Source organism: Parasteatoda tepidariorum, chromosome 8 (genome assembly GCF_043381705.1).
Source record: "Parasteatoda tepidariorum isolate YZ-2023 chromosome 8, CAS_Ptep_4.0, whole genome shotgun sequence".
NCBI lineage: Eukaryota > Metazoa > Arthropoda > Arachnida > Araneae > Theridiidae > Parasteatoda > Parasteatoda tepidariorum.
The window spans coordinates 7,625,554-7,647,943 of NC_092211.1; the positions used below are offsets into that span (position 1 = coordinate 7,625,554).

General features: G+C 31.8%; 2 protein-coding genes across 3 annotated transcripts in view; one reads left to right on the plus strand and one right to left on the minus strand.

The window, feature by feature from the left end:
• LOC107454882 (5-methylcytosine rRNA methyltransferase l(2)10685) overlaps positions 1 to 5,340 on the minus strand; it is a 199,268-nt gene extending 193,928 nt beyond the window's left edge. For both annotated transcript variants that reach the window (XM_043051734.2, XM_071184172.1), the window contains exon 1: positions 5,204 to 5,340. The gene's annotated coding sequence lies outside the window, so the exon portion shown is untranslated. The remainder of the gene's footprint in view (positions 1 to 5,203) is intronic.
• LOC107454881 (calcium-permeable channel component Mid1) overlaps positions 1 to 19,682 on the plus strand; it is a 159,393-nt gene extending 139,711 nt beyond the window's left edge. The window contains exons 3-4 of the mRNA XM_016072221.3: positions 10,572 to 10,924; positions 18,389 to 19,682. Coding sequence (XP_015927707.1) covers positions 10,572 to 10,828 — 257 coding nt within the window. The 3' untranslated portion in view covers positions 10,829 to 10,924; positions 18,389 to 19,682. The remainder of the gene's footprint in view (positions 1 to 10,571; positions 10,925 to 18,388) is intronic.
• Positions 19,683 to 22,390: the final 2,708 nt, after the last annotated feature.

Below are 22,390 nucleotides of genomic sequence, written 5' to 3' on the forward strand. Positions count from 1 at the left end.
ATTATGAATGCATTAATTTTATTGAAATTCTATACCACTTTGTGTGGATGTATTGTCAAAATATACTTGATTATTTTTAAAATAATAGTCGGATAATGCTTATACAAGGTCGGATAATGCTTATACAATGCTTATACAAGTTACAAGTGAGATGCCTGATTAGAACTCGCTGACTGTAATTAACAATAATTTCAGACATTGGTTAAAGTAAAGTTATTTTATTTTAATACGACAATATTATTAAAATGTTATCAGATTTATTGTAGATGTGCCATCAAAACTTACATAACATTCTTAAGTATTATAATGCTTGGTTAAAGTTAATGATTGTAAATATTTTTTTTGAATCCTATCTTTGTTCAATTAGTTGTACGAAAATATTTGAAAGCGAAACAATACTTGATGAAGTAAGTAACTATTATTTCAGATTGATTACATTTTTGAATTATGAAACAGTTGTATTAATCTAAAATGACTATAAATTTTAATGAAATGTTATCAAATTTGTTGTGCATTATCAAAATTAGCATAACTCTTCTTAAGAGTAATGAAGCTTGATTACAATTTGAAGACTAATAAGAATAACATGTTTGTTTTGTTATTTTTTTCACTTATCATTCTTTGATTTAGAAAACAGTTATTTTAATTTTAAACAATTGTGTTCATTTTATCAAAATGTTATAAAATTCATCGTGGATTAATATGAAAATTTTGATAATTCTTTTCAATTTATTTAATGATATTAAATGTGTGTTATATCCCTGCCTGCATGTCCGTCAGGAACAATAAAATGGAATGCCAAAAAACAGACAAAATGCAGATGTTCACACCTAACGTACAACATAGAGGAAAGTGATAAAGTATTGATAAGATTAAGCAGTTGATATTTAATTATGTGCTTTTAATTTTATTTTTTGAAGTATAGGCTGATTAATTCAATTGATATAAACAGTAATATAGATAAAGAAAGAATATAATGAGATACTCTCAACTCGTGAAGAAGCAAAACCATAACCTCAGCGCCAGTTGGTTTTTTATAAAAAGATGGCGGATTAACGTGAGGCTTACTTGATTGACGGATTCTTTTCATTAATAAATGAAAATTAATAGCTCATTTCTATTGTTTTGCTAAATATTAATTTTATAATTCTTAATTTACAAGATTTCATTAGTTACGAGATTATCGCAGAATACGATAATCGATATCGAGATCAATTATCAAATTCATATTTGGCGACTCGAAATAGAATGGAAAAAACAGTTTCTAACGTAAACAAATGCCACACTTCAACAGCCAATTAGGATCGATACCCACGATGACGTCATTTGCTGTTATCCAATTATAAAAATTGATATTAGACAATTTCTCAAATGCACGATTCGAACTATTCTTTGTCTTTCACTTAACATGTATTAAAGATGTGGTGTGGAAAAGTAGGATCATATGAAAGATCTGATTTGATCAACTCTATTTATTTATTTTTTTCTTTTTAAACATTCATTTATCTGATGGGCTACATCAGCAACGTCAGTCACATATTATTTCTGTACATNAACAACAACTACTAATAACAATAACTAAATAAACAACAACTAAATTCCATTCGTTTAGCATTGCGTCATATGTTGTTCCTACTAAATCGAAGTAGTTGTGTTTTTTTCATATTATACCCAATTGATATAAACAGTAATAGATAAAGAAGGAATACAATGAGATACTCTCAACTCGTGAAGCCAAAACCATAACCTCAGCGACAGTTGGTTTTTTATAAAAAAAGATGGCGGATTAACGTGAGGCTTACTTGATTGACGGATTCTTTTCCTTAATAAATGAAAATTAATAGCTCATTTCTATTGTTTTGCTAAATATTAATTTTATAATTCTTAATTTACAAGATTTCATTAGTTACGAGATTATCGCAGAATACGATAATCGATATCGATATCAATTATCAAATTCGTATTTGGCGACTCGAAATAGAATGGAAAAAAAAACAGTTGCTAACATAAAGAAATGCCCCACTTCAACAGCGAATTAGGATCGATACCCACGATGACGTCATTTGCTGATATCCAATTATAAAAACTCATATTAGACAATTTCTCAGATGCAGGATTCGAACTATTCTTTGTCTTTCACTTAACATGTATTAAAGATGTGGTGTGGAAAGGTAGGATCATATGAAAGATCTGATTTGATCAACTCTATTTATTTATTTTTTTCTTTTTAAACATTCATTTATCTGATGGGCTACATCAGCAACGTCAGTCACATATTATTTCTGTACATCCAACATTTACAATTAATATCAAGAAGCAATCATATGCTAGATAATTTTCCAGTAGATACGTAATTTTTTGTGATAATTTCCTTTTCTGCCTTGCCTTCTATCTGCGCAATACATTATTTAAATCATTCGAAAAAGCTAAATATCAAAATCCAAAAATAAGCAAGAATTCACCAACTGACAAAAAAAAAATGCAAGTGTTACAGGCAAGGGTCGAAGCAAAGTTATAGAAAATAAATAGACAATTAACAAGTTGATTAAAAATGAAACATCCTAAGTTTACGAATCGGACCAGTTTAAAGTTAAATTTGGTTGCAGTTACAAGTAAATTTTTTTTGTCTTTTATATTCATTTGATACTATTTTTTTCGACGAAATTGGAATCTCGACTATCAAAATGCGTAGAAGGCAAGGTAACCGCTATCTCTGGAAAAAAAATTGTCTCAATGTCTTAAGCAGGAGAGCGGTCGAAAGTTGAGACCTCTTAATCTTAATCTAATTTCTTGCTTATTTCCGCTACCATAAAAGGACTTTTTAGGGAGTCGAAACATTTTTGTACACAATTCTATAAAATTCAATTATGCAGAATAGTTCTATCCATTTCGAGTTATAATATATACTAGTTTGTAAATCACCTTAAAGCACACAATTTTAAATAACAAAATACAAAATTTGAACGAAACTAGCCGTCTAGTTTCTGAGAAAAAATCCAAAACTGAGTTTATTTTTAAAAAAAAGTAGAATATTTAAATGCTGATTTCTCGAGAACTTTTCAACCGAATTCATTTAAATTCTGTATTTTGTCATTTAAAAATTACATACTTTAAAATGATTTAAAAATATGTTCACCTTACAATTCAAAAATTTTCGACTATTTTCAAGTAGAATAATAAAAAAAAATTATCAAAAGCACCTCTTTTTCACAGAATTATTTTTAGGTAAACAAATTGTATGATGTGTGCAAAAAATTTTCGATTTATTTAAAAAAAATCTTGACGCGTAGAGAAATACGCAAAAAAGGTAATAGATAGCGCAAAAATTCGAAATTCGAATGCTTATGTATTTTTCTAGGTCATAAAATTTTTGGTATATAAATTTAAGCTATGAATTTAAGATTTAAGAAAAACTTTTGGAATTTAAAAAAAAAAAGTTTCTAAAATATCGAGTAAAAAAGCATATTTTGGCACAAATACAAATTAGGTGGTAAAGCTGATACAATGTTTACTTTTTAACATTACTATTATATAGCAATAAGACTATCTACAACTAATGGGATATCGCTTGTAAAAACTATTTCTTTTATAAAATATAAATACTCTTTTCATAATTAAATTGGTTAAAAAAAAACTAATCCTTATCAAGAACTATATGCCTTTGAAACATTCCTCGCCAAAAATGGATTTGTCTTTATTTGCTTTTTTACGAATGTAAATGAGATGAGGAAACTCACGCTTTTCCGATTTCTTGGATAGAAAAGATTATTTAATCTCGCATATGGTTTCGATTTACCTCTTTTGCAAAGCTGCCAAATTTTTAGTGATAAACGTTAGGCAAACTGCCCTTCAGTACCTTAAAATTTAACCTTAATAGTTGGTGTGATGTAAAACGTTAAATTAGAATTGATTTTAACATTAATATCATTGAATATAAAGTTGGAAATAAGATAAGACATTGGTTTTCAATTACTTATGACGCAGATGCCTTAACTTTTGTTTGTTGCTATCATTGGACAAAATTATTAACTAATTGAGTAATGAAATGATGACTAATTATCATAAAAATGTTTACTTTGGAAGAAAATTTTTAAGAGACACGTTTAAGGCTGTTTTTCGAAAGCTCTGTGGCTACATAAAATGACATTTATTTGCAAAAAAAAAATCCTATTTTCATAACTGTTGTGATTTTGCAACAGTTATTCATGACTGTTAAGGCAATTTTATCTTATCCAGTCAATTTTCTCTTCTTTAATTCTGAAAATGGCACAAAATATATGACGAAACGCCACAGTTTTGTGAGAAATGAACAGCGTTTGTCATTTAGTTTTTTTAATCATCTGTTACCGGCACACAAAAAATCTATTGTGGGAAATAAGAAGCTTTTTAGAAATTATAAATGACCCTTTTGTTTTCATTAAAAAAAATTTTATTAAAGCAAACTGTTATAATTTAATTGTAAATCATAAAGTACTAATTTTTCACAATGAAGTTTTAATATTAGTAAATTCTAAGCAGTAGCCGAAATAGTAAAGCAAACCGAGTTGTTAAAAAAAATAATTCTGCTATAACTTTTAAATTTAAAATTTTTCTTTATAGTAAATACTGCATAATTATAAATGCATTTTAAAATGTTCATTCGCGATTTTATGAGCATGTATTTTTCTTGATTTTTCAATTCAAGTATTAAAAAGCTCTGAGGTTTTATTTTACACTTAAATACCTCAAAACTTTTTATAATTAATCACCATTTAAAAATTGAAATTCGGTTGTTAGTGATTAAAGCCTAAAATAATAAAAAGTGTGCCAAACAATTCATTGCTTTACAAAATCAATCGATCTAAAAATATTTAAACTTTGAAAAAAAATATTGTTGATTGAGGTGCATAATTACAAAAATGAAGAGAAAACTAAACAATATATGATCAAAATGAAACAGCATTAACTAGGCAATCGAAAATAAACACCCAATAAGTATTTGAAAACGAAAAAACCTTTAAACAAAAAACAGACATAAAAAATTCGAAAATAAACAATGAAAATAAATTCATAATATATCAATTTTCTTTAATCATCAATTTGAAAACACAAGCATATTCTAATTAAAACACTAACTTATTCGAATTAACCTTAGATCACAAATACTAATTTATTCCTTAATATGAAAGCTTATATGCTAGAAAACAAAATAAGTAGAACTTACACCGTTCATCTGCGAAACAACGAAGTAGAGAAATAATTTTCTGCTTTTGAAATAACCACTCCAAAAGTTCAAAACTTCTTAAAAATCACATGCTTGAAATACACAACACTTTCCGAAAGAAAAAAGAACGTAATGGCTATAAACTAAACAATAAAAGGATCAAAACTTTTTCGAGTTTAAAAACAACATGCATCAAAATTGATAACTCTTTTGAAATATTAAATTTTTGGTGGCATCATTGCCACAATTTTCATGAGTCCATCAATTATATATTCAAAGGAACAATTCCAAAAGGAACTTCCATTTTTAAAGAAGTGGCACAGAGTATAATCAAAAATCAACAGCTAAGAAACAACATTTAAAGAAAGTCGAACAAAGCTTTACGAAGCAAAAGCATGATTATTCGTGTACGACAAATTCAACACAAATCAAAGAACTTTAATTTTGTTACAAATCTTTTGCTGATGACTGTGGGTTCAATCTTTAGTAATAATATCAAAGCATCAACTTACTGAATTGGAGCCACTCCTTGAAAGAAAGAAAAAAAAACATGTGTTGGCGATTAAAAAAATGGTGGCAGCTGCGATTCGCTTTTAATTTAAAATCGTTTGCATTTTGCTAACAAATATCAATTAGATATTTATTCTTCTGAGTGATTTTCACCTATCGACTATCTCGCCATTTACATTTTTATGAGTTGTAGAATTCTATTCAAAAATTAACACAAATTATTATTTGCACTTTCAATTATGGATTATTTAAGAAACCTATAAGTATCGGAAGATAGTATAAACTTCAATACAAGGTGCTTCATATTCAAATGAAAATGTGTCTACATTTTCTTCCTGGGAATAAATCTTTGTAATGCAAACATAATCAGTTTTAATCAAAATGCACGCAAAATAAAATAAAGCATTCTATTCGAAATTAAAAGATTACAGAAATGTTCAGTTTATGAAATTCCATTGTTTTTTTTTGTTTGTTTTTTTTTTTTCAAAATCAGATTGAGAAGTCTCTGGATCGAGCGAGTTATTTATTTAATTTTTTATAACCGTCGTTGAACAGCCGACCTAATTTTTTGGGTTTACGACTACAAGTTTTTTTTAAACATATGTCCCAAACGGTGTAAACAAAACATATTCTTACACGATAATAGAGAAATTAGAGATTGCACGCAGCAAACGTTCACGTGCATATGTTTGACGCAACTTCTGCAGATAACCGTGATTGTGCTGTAATAACAACGCTGCTCGGAATATACGTACGTAAACACGTTGGTACTAATTCTCTCTATTATGTTAGACACAGTTGCGGGTTCGAATCCCGTTCAGGGCATGGATGTTTCTTTCTCTCCCTCTCTCTCTCTCTCTCTCTCTGTGTGTGTGTGTGTTCGATGTCCTTACTCCTTTGTGTGTGTGATTGTGTGAATGTGACCCGCCCTATAAACGGGTTTGTGATTGTGTGACATGAGCGACGCTGCTCCACCGCCGTGGCTTCGCCGCAGGTGCCCACTGGGTAACGAGAAGAGAGTAGCAGTCCTGGCATATGAGGCCAATGGGACAATACATCCCAAGTGCCCGCCATTAAAAAAAAACTTCGCGCGCAGGTCGTCGGGTTACCGAAGCAGGGGTGCCATCCCCTCTGCAGAGGATCAAAATTGTGATGGCATGTCTTCGGATCATCCTCAGGAATGTTTCCCAGACCGTCGCCAATAGCCCATTGTGCAGCTCTAGTGCGACGTAAATTAACAACAACACACACAGAGAAAAACATCCATGCCCTGAGCGGGATTCGAACCCACAACCATTGGCTTCACAGTCAGGCACGCTGACCGCTTGACCGGCGATGCAAAATTTTTTACAAAATAATTTTTCAATAGAATTTCAATTCAACATACACTTACGGTCCAGTCTAAGCATCAAAATTATGGAATTTTGATGTCATGCATATTAGGTACAGTGTATGGCACGCAAATTGAAGACAATCAATCAGTTTGAAAAACGAACGTAGATAAATAATCTAAACACACGTATGAAGAAAATTGATTTCTCTTGTAGGCATAACGTTCTCACATTTGCGGGAACCAAAGATAACAATCAGAATGTAAAAGTAAAAGTTTTATTTTCCGGAAAAAGATACAGTCACAAAACTGAGTGACTAACTTAAAATAAATTAAAATACAAAAAAGTGTATAACACACTGGGTAGTAGTAGTAGTAGCTTGGTGATTTCACAGATATTTATATGCTGGGAAAAGTGCGCGATAACAAAAATGATATCTGTATCTTGCAGTCGGTTACAGCTAATTTCCGAGAAGAAAGAATATCAAGATGTGCTCGATGACGGATTGCAGGTTCGGTATTCCCTTCGATCTAGCGAACTCTACACTCTAGATCATTGGTTCTCAACGGGGGCGATACCGGCCCCCTGGGGGCAGTGGGACTATGCTGAGGGGCGGTGAACTTGTTTTGGGCAGTAGGGGGGCGTTGAGTATGTTTTGGGCAGTAGGGGTGTTGAGCATGTTTTGTCATTCAAATTTAATTTTAAAACTTACAAATAAAATTATTAAATTAAGATTAATTTAATAAAAAAATTATAATAAAGAAAGAAAGATTAAATTAATATAATAAATAAAGATTATCCTATACATTATTTGAAACAGCAATAAAACGAACTTATACGACACCTATTTTTCGATACGAACCAACACAGCTCAGCGCATGAGCCAGTAGTTTTTGCCTCTGACTCATTTAAGCCATTTGGTGGAAATTGCAGTACATGCGCTTTCAGTATGAATGTTTGATTGAACCCGTGTTTCTTATAATGGTTTTCGTTAGCTTTCTAGAGGTTTTTTTCCCCAGTTTCGANATCTGATGCAATTTTCTTTTTTTTTTAACGGCAGGCACTGAACTTTCGTTTCTAGGAAAATGCCGGAGGCGTTACTCATTTAACGTTACCCAGTGGGCACCTGTGAACCTAAGTCACGGAGGCGAGCAACATTACCCACGCCACACTGCCACATACCCGTTTATAGGGTGGGGCACATTCACACAGTAGAGAACACACACAGAGAGAAACATCCATGCCCTGAGCGGGATTCGAACCCACAACCATTGGCTTCACTGTCAGGCACGCTGACCGCTCGGTCACCTGGCCGGCGATGCAAATTTTTTTACAAAATAATTTTTCAATAGAATTTCAATTCAACATACACTTGCGGTCCAGTCTAAGCATTAAAATTATGTCATGCAGATTGGGTAGCAATGGTTATTATGGCACGCAAATTGAAGACAATCAATCAGTTTGAAAAACGAACGTAGATAAATAATCTAAACACACGTATGAAGAAAATTGATTTCTCTTGTAGGCATAACGTTCTCACATTTGCGGGAGCCAAAGATAACAATCAGAATATAAAAATAAAAGTTTTATTTTCCGGAAAAAGATACAGTCACAAAACTGAGTGACTAACTTAAAATAAATTAAAATACAAAAAAGTGTATAACACACTGAGTAGTAGTAGCTTGGTGATTTCACAGATATTTATATGCTGGGAAAAGTGCGCGATAACAAAAATGATATCTGTATCTTGCAGTCGGTTACAGCTAATTTCCGAGAAGAAAGAATATCAAGATATGCTCGATGACGGATTGCAGGTTCGGTATTCCCTTCTAACTCTACACTCTAGATCTTTGTATCTAGGTAACTCTGGCTTTTTAAAGTTCATGTATCTAGGTACTTAAATGCCTAAATTAATGAATCTTTGTAACAGATCCACGAAGCCATGTGACTAATTATTTCATTTACATACATTTAGGCAATGAGTATTTCTATACCTATGAGATAGGGTGTTCAATAATTACATTCCTTGATGCATAATTTTGGAGTCCTTGAAGCCATGCATATTATTATTTAAGCATGCGACCAATCATTAATATTTAAGTGGGGACAACAACCACAAAAAATATTTTCCCATCGCAGCCATAAAGAAGAAAAAGAAAATTATAATTATCGAAAGTCAATTTATTTGTCTGGTGAAAATGAAATTCCTTCTCATTTTGTTATTGAACGCCATTAAGTTACCTTTTCAAAAAATTCGATAAATAAATTTATTCTTTGATTTTATTAGTCTTGATAGGGATTTATTAAAGTATAAAAATGTTGTTATACCTTTACCGTTTGTCTGACTTGAATATTAATCTCCTGACAAAGTTTCTAAAAAGTATTGTCCAAAAAGTTTCGAATTCGCATCTAAAAATACGCATATCAAATATTTTCGAAAATTTCATTCAATATCAAACTTGACTGACCTTCGAGATTATTGCCACCTTCAGGGGGTCGGGTGGAGTCATTTTCGATTGATATTTCCGAATATTAAACTGGCGTATTATTATTTTTTGATCTGATGAGATTTTCTTCCTATCTTCAGTTTAAACAATTTAAACCTCATTTTCATTTTACGATTACAGACTAGGTTTATTTTCACTCAAAAGAAGGTTTATTTTCACTCAAAATAAGGTTTATTTTCACTCAGCAAAAACCTTTTAATGCAAACCTGCAAAGGTTTTTGTGAGGTTTTTACGTGTAAACCTTCTAATCTTAAAATGAGATCTGCCACAATCTGCTCTATTCTACGCATATTACCTTACCTACAAATCCAAAACCTTGGAAAACAACCTTCTATATAAAATCCTTAAATCGAGGTTGTCTTAAGGTTTTCAAACGTGAGAAAATCCTTGAATAAAGCTAGTCTTCAGGTGAAAATAATATTAAATCTAGGTCATTATAAGGTTTTTTTTCTCCCAAAGTCTTGTACGCTCAGCTAAAATCCACCTTTGTCATGAAATTTTAATGGACAATGCAATTTGATCCTATTGCTAGTGTGTCAGCTGAAACGTCATGATGGACCCCTAAGTGACAATAGTTTTTAAAAAGAGCTTTAAAAATTATTTTTAATCATTTTAGGATGAAAGGTTTGAAACAGCAATATTTTTGCTTTATTGAAAAAAGGTTTTTAGTACAAACATTTTCGCGACACTAAAAAGAGTATTCCGAAACAAGGTTGCCGTAAGGTTGTCTAGGAAAGCGATTCGGGGTATACTTTCTTCTTGAAAGTCCTAACCTCCAATAAAAAATAGGGATTTCTTATTCGCGATTTTGAAGTTGGCCCTGTTTAATTCTAAGAAGTAAAGTCGGATATCAAAAAGCGCAACTTTAGAAAATATTTGAAAGATGTAGTTTTGTATTCAGTTCAAACTTCCCATAATATTTGACAGTTTCCATATTTTCTATGTACCATTAAGGGTGGTCATTACGAAACACCCCATATGATAAACTAATATTATTTCTCTTTTTTGTGCTGTGTTTAGATCCGGATATTCCAGATCTGGAGAGTTTCCAAGAGGCTTGGTCGTATGGTCCGCCCAACAGATGCTACTGTCCGCAACATCTGGGCCTTGAGCATGACTCTGGAGAGGCGGAATGCCGCCATCTCACACCTGCCCAGTTGCGGTGGAATGCCTCCAGAAGGGGGCAGCACAGGTCAGGGGGAGCCCCTGGAAGGCCTGTACTATTATGGACTTTGATGGCGACACTAATGGCGGCTTGGTGGACAATGACCAGGTAGCATTCCAGACATCGAAACCAACAGATTGAGCCGACCGTCCGTCTGTCCACGGAAGATGGCACCCTCACACCAGAGTCCGCTTACTCGGCGCTCAAGGTAATTCTTTTCAATAACAAATATACAGGGGGGTTAAAATTTAGAACACGCAAATATTTCTACCCTTATAAGTTACGTCATTCTCATGTGTGTCATACGATTTTTGTAACTGTACAGTTCTTCCTAGAATGTTGCTAAAATGTGCAGTGTAACTACCACTACAAAAATATAATTCCAATTCACTAGTATATAAGACATGTTAGCTCCATTCTATGGCGGGACACCTTTTCATAGACGAAGGTTGACATAGTCGAAAGCAACTCTCTCAACAAATTTTTTGTGTCATTTTCATGTGTCACAAATCATTTTCGTAATTGAAAAATTTTATTAAAATTTGGAACTTGCAAACTAATTTTACTTCTCCGCGGATAATAGTTTCCATTTATTTATTTTTTTGCCATTTTCATGTGTGACATATCATTTTCGTAATTGCAAAATTTCATTGAAATTCGAAACATGCAAAATAATTTTCCTTTCTCCAATGAGAGTAGATTCATTTTTTTTTTTTTTTTTTTTTGATAATTTCATATATTTTATACGATTTTCGAACCTGCAAAATTATACTGAAATTTGGAACATGTATATAATTTTACTGTTCTCTTTTGAAAGCTGTTTTTTCATGTCATTCTCTTTCGTACAATTTTCGTAACTGCAAAATTATACTGAAATTTGGAACATGTATATAATTTTACAGTTCTCTTTTGAAAGCTGTTTTTTTTCTTCATGTCATTCTCTTTCGTACAATTTTCGTAACTACAAAATTATACTGAACTTTGGAACATGTATATAATTTTACTGTTCTCTTTTGAAAGCTTTTTTTTCATGTCATTCTCTTTCATACAATTTTCGTAAGTGCAAAATTTATTAAAATTTGAAAAAAGCAAATAATTTTCCTGTTTTCCATTAAGCATTTCTGCTTTTCATTTTATTCTTAGATATTTGTCATAAAGTTTTTGTAATTACATAGCTTTTACGTATTATTGAAAGTAAAAAAATTATTTTATTTTTCTGTTTGAAAATTTTAATCCTTTTTAAAAAAAAACTTTTCTACGAAGAATAGACAAATAAATCATTTTTATTTATCAATTTTTTGTAATCGTCATGTTTTCCTAAATTCGGTATCTTTTTTTTCTCTCCTTATTTAAAGTTGTTATATTTAGGCAAGTTCTTACAATTTATTAAATTGTGAAAATTAGCAAACGAAAAAAAAAGAAAGAAATTATTAAAGCGTTTCGTAATACGTGCAAATGATTTTACTTTTTCCATCATAATGAAAAAATATTGTTTAACACTAAACATACCAACACTTAATATCTATTTCCACCATAGCCGATCAAATGACTTAATGTTTCTTGATTGAATGTATGAAATATGGATGTTAGGAAGAAAATAAACTAAAAAAACTTTATTATAATGAAACAAAATTGTATATTGCTAATTTTCATGCATTACAAACACAAAGAATAAGAATTTTTAATTCATTGCTCAACGCCGCATTTTTTACATATGCAGGGTGTTTACATTGTACATTTTCAGCAAACATTTTTCTTTTAATTATTAGAATTATTTCGATAATTATATTTTAAAATTCCGATCATTAGAACAAAAGTTATGGTAATATCTTCTGTTATTTTCCGCACAGAACATAATTATAGAGAAAAAAAATTAAGTTATGCACGAAAGTGCCAATTAAACGAAAAAATTGTTATTGTGACAAATCTTACTAAGATGTGTTGGCTGCAATCAATAGTTTCATTTTCGGTGATGCCGAATGATTATTGAGCAATATTAACTTTTTTTGATAATTTGACCTAATTTTCTGTATTAATGTAAAAATACCTGGAAAGTAGTAAATGATATTGTATCCGTCGTTGAACAGCTGGCCCAATTTTTTGGATTTACGACAACTAAAATTCAATTCCGTAGCCTTGTCATTTTGAACCCAATCCAGAAGACAAGGGAACTCCTGGATCAAGTGTCGGGAGAAATTTGCCGTCATGGAGGACTTTCTGATGGAACGAACCCCCATTTGCGTTACATGGAGAAGAAAACCATGACAACCTCCCTCGGTTAGCCAGATAGCAAGGGAACTCTAACTCGTGATCCGTCTACCACTGAGGATATTTTACGTCAGCACTGTGGTCGGTGCGAGCCGGGTGCGGAATTCGTATCTACCAGCCATTGCTGGGATTCGAGCCCGGTTCACCTCATTGGAAGGCGAACGCTCTATACCCTGAGCTATCTTCATTTTTAGAAGGAGTTATATGCTGTGGGAGAATTGCATTTCTTCTAGACAGGCAAGTGAGATATATTTTCCGATGTATTTTGTCAAGCTAAATTGAATGAGCTCTGTCGCTTGTCTAAAAGAAATGCAATTCTCCCCCTCAAATCACGCCCTTTTCCCCCAAAAAGGGGGGAAGCGTGCGGAGGAAAGTTTTTAGGTATCATTTTTAATAACATGACATTGCTTTTTGTCAAAAATTATCTTGAGTATTAAATTTTTTTTAAGAAACAACTCTTTATTTTTTATTATTTTTTTTATTTTATTTTTTTTGCTATAATAACTGGACTAATTATTGCGCAGTGTTAATAAAAACAGATTTATTTATTATTTATGATTTTTTTTTTACTTTGTAAGGAGAAATGGTATTTAGCTAATTTGAAATAATTATAAATGTATACAAATATGCTTGCTTTCGTATACCAGTTTTGGCAGGGGGTGCGATTGTTCCTGTTTTCCAGTGGCGCCATCTATGGCTAAGAATTCGACTTCTGCCACACCCAAAAGTCACTCCCGTTTATAGGGCGAACCCATTCATACAACCATTCATTCATCCACAGATCGTAATTTTGACCTGAATCAAAGAGCGATCGATCTCCAATCCATTACCCCCAGAGGTATTGATTTGCTATGGGAACATGGAGGATTTTGCGACTAGACAAATTTAACGTGCATTTGTCACCATTTATTACACTGGGAGTCTTCCACCCTCGGGGTTCAAACCCACGAACATGGGCCCAGCGTCCTACCGAACAGGCTATCCCAGCCCGTATACAAATATAAACGGAATGAATACAGAAAGAAAAAGAGATCCCCCCCTTTGCTAATTTTTTCCCCACGTGCCGTCATGCGTGGAGAAAAAAAATTTAAAGAATAGTCTTTAATAGACTTTATTGAAAGGAAATCAAAGGCCCAAACAAATCGAAGTAATGAAACTTTCAAAACATTTTAACTACTTCTGACACGAAAAGAAATTAAAGTAGTTGATAGTTAATTTTCTTCTTTTTTTTTTACTTATTCTAAACGGTAAATTTAGCACGACGGAAACTCTTATCTTTTGAATAAGTCGCTACTTCTTGTTTCATTTCATTTAGATTTACTGCAAACATTTTAATTTTATTTAATCACCAACATAAACTTCATAAAAGAATCAACGTTAAAATACGGGAAAAAGAATTATTTGACCATTATTTTAAAGCTAAATTTTTAACAGTACTACAAATCATGAAACAATGAAAAATATCATATCTATATGTTACCCTTAATGACCTAAATCAAGAGAATGTCGACTTTCACCTGTGAATGTCAACAATCACGCTTTGGTGAATGTCCGATATATTTATTAGTTGATCTTGTTATATTGACTCGATATTTTAATATCTGCTGAGGATAAATTAAGAGAAACATCAGTGTTCCGAGTACTTGTTAAATGCAATTGGGCAGTGGCACTGAACCTTAAAAAAAACAACAGTGTAGCGTATATCGAGTAAATGTATCCCGGGCAGTGGCACTTAACAAGACCTTCGAACATTTACCAAAGCGACTATGCGATCGTCAACATTGACCGGTAGAAGTCAATAATGGATTGCGAGCCTACCATAAGCTCTAATAATACAACATTCATTATGAAGAATAATGATTTTCGTTATAAACAAATTACAAAGCGCGATTTTCGATTTTTTAATTACAATTTTAATTCAGACATTCAAAAAATGGAATTTTCTAATGTTTTAAATTTAGCAACTTTAGATAATCCAGTTTTGTCAAATATTTTAAACAAAGCATTGCTTATAGCTGTATTCAAAAAAAGTTCTTTATTGTACACTCTCTAATAGTTGATTATTTTTCATTTGTTATGCAGGTATATCTGAATAATGAACATGATCGAGGTAGCGTTAGGCGGATTACCACACTTTTTTTTATCAAATTTGTCTTTCTAAAGTTATCTGAAACCTCGTGTTCATATGTCATTTTCTAACATTCATACTAAAACGATAATTTTCGTTCCACAGTCAGTTGTAATTGACGGTCATATTGTTTGTAAAAGAAATTAGCTTTAAAAATTTAAAATCAGTTTTTTCTTTTCTTTTGTGAATGAAAATGAGCTCTTACATCGTTTTCTGTAGAACAAACTCCCTTTGCATACCTGTTTGATTTTAGCGGTATGTTGCTATTTTTCTACAAAACTTGTTGTTTAGTATGTTTTTGTGATCTCGGATGTTTTTAAAATTTAAAAATGTTAAATGTCGCTGAAAAATATTTTGCATAACGTGAAATCATTAACCGCAAGAATCTATTATTTTAAAATGTTACCGCAATATTTAAAATGTATCAAGGTAAGTGTTTGCATAACGCAAAATCTGTTACTGCAAGAATCTGTTAAGTTAGAATGATACCGCAATTTGAAAAGAATCAAGAGCTTGAAATCTCAGTTTCGAATCAAGTATTCTTTACGAAATTATTATTTACAAAAAAAAGAGTTGACAGTAATAATTAACATGTTTTTACCAAGAAAGTAGCCTCAAAGCTGGACAATGTGCTCGTTATCAAATATATTACATAAAAAAGTTTTATTTCAATATTTAGTTATTATGGGAGTAATCAGCCTAATTCTCCGTGACGCTTAACAGCACGTTTCACAAAGGATAGAAGTCTCGAAATTGGTCTACGCTCTAATAATGAAATAATAAAAAAAAAAATTTAAAAAAGGATTCGTTAGATGTTTTGTAATTATCGTGTGATTAGCGTACTGTAGACAGTGATTCTAACTAACATGTTTTGTTTTTTCCCCCAAGAGTTGAGTGAGTCTGGTGGCTGAAGGTATCTAGTTAATAAAATAAAGTGTGTTCCGCTTATAACTCAAGAACCGTTTGTGTTAGAAATTTAGACAGTTGATGAAAGGGTAAATTTTAACCCCCGATCCTAAAAATCGCACGAAAATTTCAACTACTCCGTTCGGGAAAGACGTTAAAAATTAATTTTTCTCTATTATTTAGGCATTGTTAGAAATTAAACTGTAGACGAAACTTTTTATGTAAATGCTTCCAGTGGTGCTCGCTAGCTTTCAGCTCTATCATTAACCAAATATTATACGCTCGATAATATTTAATTACTTTAAATTCATTATGTCAGGTAATATTCCTAAAGTTATTTAAAACTATGTTTTTATTTTGTTTATGGTAATGTTTTTGAAAGATGTTTTTAAAAAAAACTTAATATTTTAAAATCAATTTAATAGTAAATAAAATTTTAAAAACATAACTAATGTACTAAAAAGCAAAATTATATGAGCAAAGATAGTTGCTCGTTTCGGAGCACCGTATCACAATATTATTAGTGACAGCAACAATGCAAAAGTAATTTTGGTAACACGAACTGCTTTATAAAGTATCAAATATACTTATATACAGGAGAGAGTAAAAGTTTTCAGATATTATGTTCTTCAGTAAGTAAAATTTCTTCATGATATAAATTAGTACATCGTACATGGGGAGCAACTAACAATAGACTTGTGGCTCTGGGTATAGAGCGTCCACCTTCAAATGAGTTGACCGGGTTCGAATCCCAGCGATGGCTAGATACGAATTCCGCATCCGGCTCGAACTGACCACAGTGCTGAAGTAAAATATCCTCAGTGGTAGACGGATCATGGATTAGAGTTTGCTTCCCGCCAGGCTAACCTTGGAACGTTTTCGTGGTTTTCCTCTAAATGTAACGCAAATACGGGTTAGTTTCATCAGAAAGTCCTCTAAACTTTTCACAATACCTGATCCAAGAGTTCCCTTGTCTTCTGGATTGGGCTCAAAATTACAAGGGTACGGAGTTGAACTTTGGTTGTTGTAAACTCAAAAAAATTGGGTCGAAAAAACGGTTATAAAAAAAATAACTTTCTATAAAACTATAATAAGTTTGTAAAGCTTTTATTTTAACATTTACTGATATAATTCCTTCTTATTCTTAAGAGCACGTATATACTGATATCTTTTTTGTATATGAAAGGTGCATGCCTATTAGTGTTAACTTTTTTTCATACAGGACACATTTATAGTGATATCTTCTTTCTTTTTTCCTGTACAGTACAGAGATGACATTGCCATTCATTGACCTTGTTCAATGCACTGACATTTTTTTTAATCCAATAAATGTCCCGCAGTGGACTGATCGTTAAGACATAGTTCCCACCAGATCACCGAAGTCAAACATCACTGGATGCGGTCAGTGTGTGGGTGGGTGACCACTTGGATTAGTCTGCGTAGCGACCGAGGGTGTGCGGTATTGGTCTTCGTTACCTTAAACTGTTCGATTTCGCGTGCAGGTCGTCCAGCTATCGAAGCTTGGGTGCCATCTCCTCTGCAGAGGATCAAAATTGTGATGGCATGTCTTCGGATCATCCTCAGGGATGTTTCCCANAAGCAGGAGAGTTGGCAGGTCTGTGTTCGATTTCGCGTGCAGGTCGTCCAGCTATCGAAGCTTGGGTGCCATCTCCTCTGCAGAGGATCAAAATTGTGATGGCATGTCTTCGGATCATCCTCAGGGATGGTTCCCAGACCGTCGCCAGTAGCCCATTGCGCAGCTCCAGTGCGACGTAAATGAACTACAACAACCTATAATGGTATTTATGAACTTGAGTGACCCTTTTTTATTCGAATGTTTTGTTATTTCATTATTATTCCCATAGGGAACAAATATCCAAACTTTAACTTTCTTTATTCCTATAACATCATGTAATAGGACACTTCTCTTAAGTTGGAAAAGATAACATTAACAGTAGTTAATTCTGAATTCTATTAAAATAATTGTTATACTAACCTATGTAATATACTATTTAAAATAAAATTAACTTTATAATAGATTTTTTCATTGAAATTTTAGAATTATCTTAAACAATAAATTTGTTGGAAAAACTATAAGTGTTGCATACATTAGATTCTTTTGGAGAATCCTATATTTAAACTTATAAGAAAATGGCATTTAGTTACAGAAATATTTCATAAAAACCTAATAAAATAAAGTGCTTGAAAAACTATTTTAAGATTAATAAATACATTTTAAGTACTTTAACTTTTTTTCTAAAAAGAAAATTTAAATCCAGGCTAAAGTTTAGATATGTTTCTCCTTTTTGAAAATGCCCTTTTATTCATATAGATTGCATATTTGTAGTAATGACTTTTTGTTTTATATAGGGCGCATATGGAGATGTGGAGCAGCGACAAATTCCAGCATCGAACCCTCCACAAGACAGTCAGCAACGAGAATTTTATAAAAAAATTTTAAACAAAAATGTGTTGGTTTCGCTGCCAAGGAGCAGCCCGGATGCAGGATCTGTGGAACGAGAAGACGGACGGGACAGCGACTCGCTGTACATAGTCCGTGGACCGTTGTACATAAATACAGAAGAGAATTCTATATATGCATTATATATCTATTACATCAAAAACAAACAAACAAACAAAAATAAAAAAAAGCCGGAACTCCACCAACTGTATTGTTCGTATCATTTAGAAAAGTGTGCTTAGGAGCCCAAATCCGGAACATTCTAGCGCCAAAAACCGTCACACAAGCAACATATACAAGTACTGTTCCAGAATATATAAAAAATGAGGTGCAAAATAGGGGTCAAAATAAGTGCAAAGTATAACGTAATCCGTGTCTATTCACGATGGTTGCCTCTAATAATCAAAAAAAAGTATATTTATAAATGTTTCTAATTCTAGCAAAAAGGTCCCAAAAAGTGTTTGCTCAACTTAAGCCTAACGAGGTTTACTAAGATGTAATGTTAAGAAGCAATCGTTAGTATGAGTGTTGAATCCAAAGTTGTGTTTGTGAAAGTGTGTTTAATTAAAAACTCTATATTCCTCATTGGCTTGCAACGCAATTGTTTGTCTGCCCTTGCGCAGATCGAACAGTTCCCTTGCTCAAAGCATTCACCTATGCAAAATGATCTTACAGAAAGCATCCACCAGATGGAGCTCCTATGCAATTTACATCGTATGGTATTGTTCTATGTTTAGTTCCTTATTGGTGAGTTCTTAGCGTTCTTAAACAAATTTTACTGTAGTGTTCAACTTAACTTAATATCAGCTACTTGCTGAGAAGGACCATCAATGCCTCCAACTATGAAAAGACAAAAAAATATAATATAATTAAATAATTAATATGATAAAGGGTAACAACAAAAAAAAAGTTATTTTCTTACTAAGACAAAAAAGAATAAATAAAATATGGATGGTGAGACTCGTAGCCTTTCATACCTCGGTTTGGCGTCTTAAAGAAACTCGGTTTGGGCCCATTCGTTATAGCCGCGCGTAGAGACATTTGCGTCCAGTCTCTTGTACCATATGGAAACTTTGTATGACTTTTATATATTACACGCAGATGAAAAATTCTACAGCGTAGACATCCTTCCTGTACAGTCCTTCATCTGTAATCATCCTTCTGTCAAAAAAAATGGCATTAAAGAGCACCAAAATATTAGAATCACGACTCATTCTTTTTTCGTCTTGTGTTACTTAATTTCTATTCTCTAAGGCATAAATACTTTTGCAGCGTGTCCAGTGGAAGATTTCAAAATTAAAAATCTTGGAAACGAAGGATGGTAGAAGAATTAAACAAATTGTATGTCCATTGTGAAAGCTGTAAGCTGAAATTTTGGATTTTTGTTTACAAAAGTTGCCATCAGATGGCACTATACTGAATTTCTTAAGAGAATACAAATGCCATATAACTGTAATCAAATTGTGATATTCCAGTACCAGAAATATAAGTTGTTCAACACACGGCTTAAACTTCCTAAATCTGTATTAAGAACTCCATTCATGTTTTAACGCTAAAACTGATAGCTTAGCTCATTGATGGCTTGCAATGTCATCTGTCGACAATTTTTTTAACTTAATTCCAAATTTTCTGCATATTTTTATCTCTTGCTTCATTTTTCTGAAGCCCTTTATTTCTAAGATTTTTAATTTTGTTTTGAAATCTGTCAGTGATTTGCTGATACCCTGTAAGTGCTGTTCCACTGCTATATAAAGATATTTAGGTTGTGATTAAATATGGGCTGTAACAGGTTTTTTTTTTTCAATGAGCCACATTTCCCTGTTATATGATATCCACTGAAACCAAGACATTTCTGAAAATGTGGAAGCAACCTTAACAGCAGTTAATTTGGATTTCTATTTATATTTCATGTGTTATGAACTAATAATTCCTTCCTTATGCAATATACTTTTCTATTTAAATAAAATCAAAAAATGTTTCATTTAATATCAGGACATAAGATTATTATAAACAATGAATTTAAAAGAAAAACTATCAAAGTTGGGTATTTTACGTTTTTTGGACAATCCTATATTCCACAGGTCAGAAAATGCTATTTTGTTGAAAAAACATGAAAGAAAATACTTAAATAGTACTTAGAAAATTATTTAAGGATAAATAAATTACTCACTTTAATCTATTATCTGTTAGGAGAATAGCGTTCTGTTAAAATAATAAGTTACTTTTCTGAACATGCATTAGAACACCCAAATGCTTTTTCTAAAAATCTCTTTGACAGCACCGTAACTTATCTATTCCTGCCATTTATTAAGCATATTATCAAGTAGCCATCCAATTTTAATTTTATACACTTAATTTTAAACAACTAGACACAGTTTTTTTTTTTTTTAATTTTCTTTTGGTGTTACATTGGTTCAGTCAACAACATGAATGCCCACAATCGCCAGATTCGGGCGCAAAAAGTATTTTTTTAGGTATTTGTAGAAACTTTGTGTTAAATTCCCGCCAGCAGAGAGATTTATAAATTTGCTCAAGAATTTTTACTGTAAATTGAATTTAAACTTAATTGCAGCCTGAGTTTAATTAGATTTATGCTAAATTCTCGTCTTTCCAGAATTGACCACTGGCATCACGTCCATTTGTAACGATTTTCGACCTGAGGCGACTATGGCAACTTTTTTTACCTGAAAAGGCTATAAAAAAAAGCAACAATTTTCGGAAAAAGGAGACTTTTCTGTGCTCCTAGCGATGTTTTTTTTTTCTTTTTTTAGCACAAATTGGGTTGACAACCTGCTGTCCAAGGCAGCAATAAATTTTTTTTTCCTTAAAAAATAAAAATTTTGAATTGCAAATTAGAGTAATCACTTTTTACAGATTCCATTGTAAATCTATTTTGTTTCTCGATCGCCTTTTCATCGAAATTCTACATGATTTTAAAAAAAACAATTTCGAATTTTAATAATCACTTTTCACAATATATATGTATAAATATATTTACTAAATCAATTATTGGTTAAACGGAAATTTTTTTTAGAAAAAGTATGTTTAATTATAGAAAAAAAAAATTTGAATGATTTCTAGTAATTAAAAGTATTCAATTTTCTGCAAATATACTAATTTTTTTATATAAAAATTTAGCGTTACAACACTAATGTTTATATGAAAATTATATTTGCCACCAACTTGACTAAATGAATCATGACAGTTAAGTGATTTAATATAATTTTAGTCATATTTTTGTTCATATTTAAACAACTATTTTCATAATTTTTGGCAACTATTTTCATGCTTTAGGCTATTAAAGCAACCATATCGTTAATTTTTTTCTGTTTCAACCCTGTTATATGATATTTACTGACACTGATATCATTTCGCTTTTATACGATATTCACAGATACTGACTTCAGGATAACCAGAATACTTTTCACTGTTTGCTACCTAATGATATTGACATTGATATAAGTACAATACTTCTCATTGTTAAATGATATCTAGTGATAGTAGATATTGTGATGAGTTTGTTATTTTTTTTATAAATGCAATACTTTTATGAAACTGACACTGTTTCATAAAAAATATGACAGCGTTACTAAACAGAAGTTACGACAACTGTTTTTCGATAATCTTANTCAGTCATTTAATACAATTTTAGTCATATTTTTGTTCGTATTTAGACAACTATTTTCATAATTTTCGGCAACTATTTTTATGCTTTAGGCTACTAAAAGCAACCGTATTGTTAATTTTTTTCTGTTTCAACCCTGTTATATGATATTTACTGACACTGATATCATAAGCACTGATATCATTTCGCTATTATATGATATTCACAGATACTGACTTCAGGATAACCAGAATACTTTTCACTGTTTGCTACCTAATGATATTGACATTGATATAACTACAATACT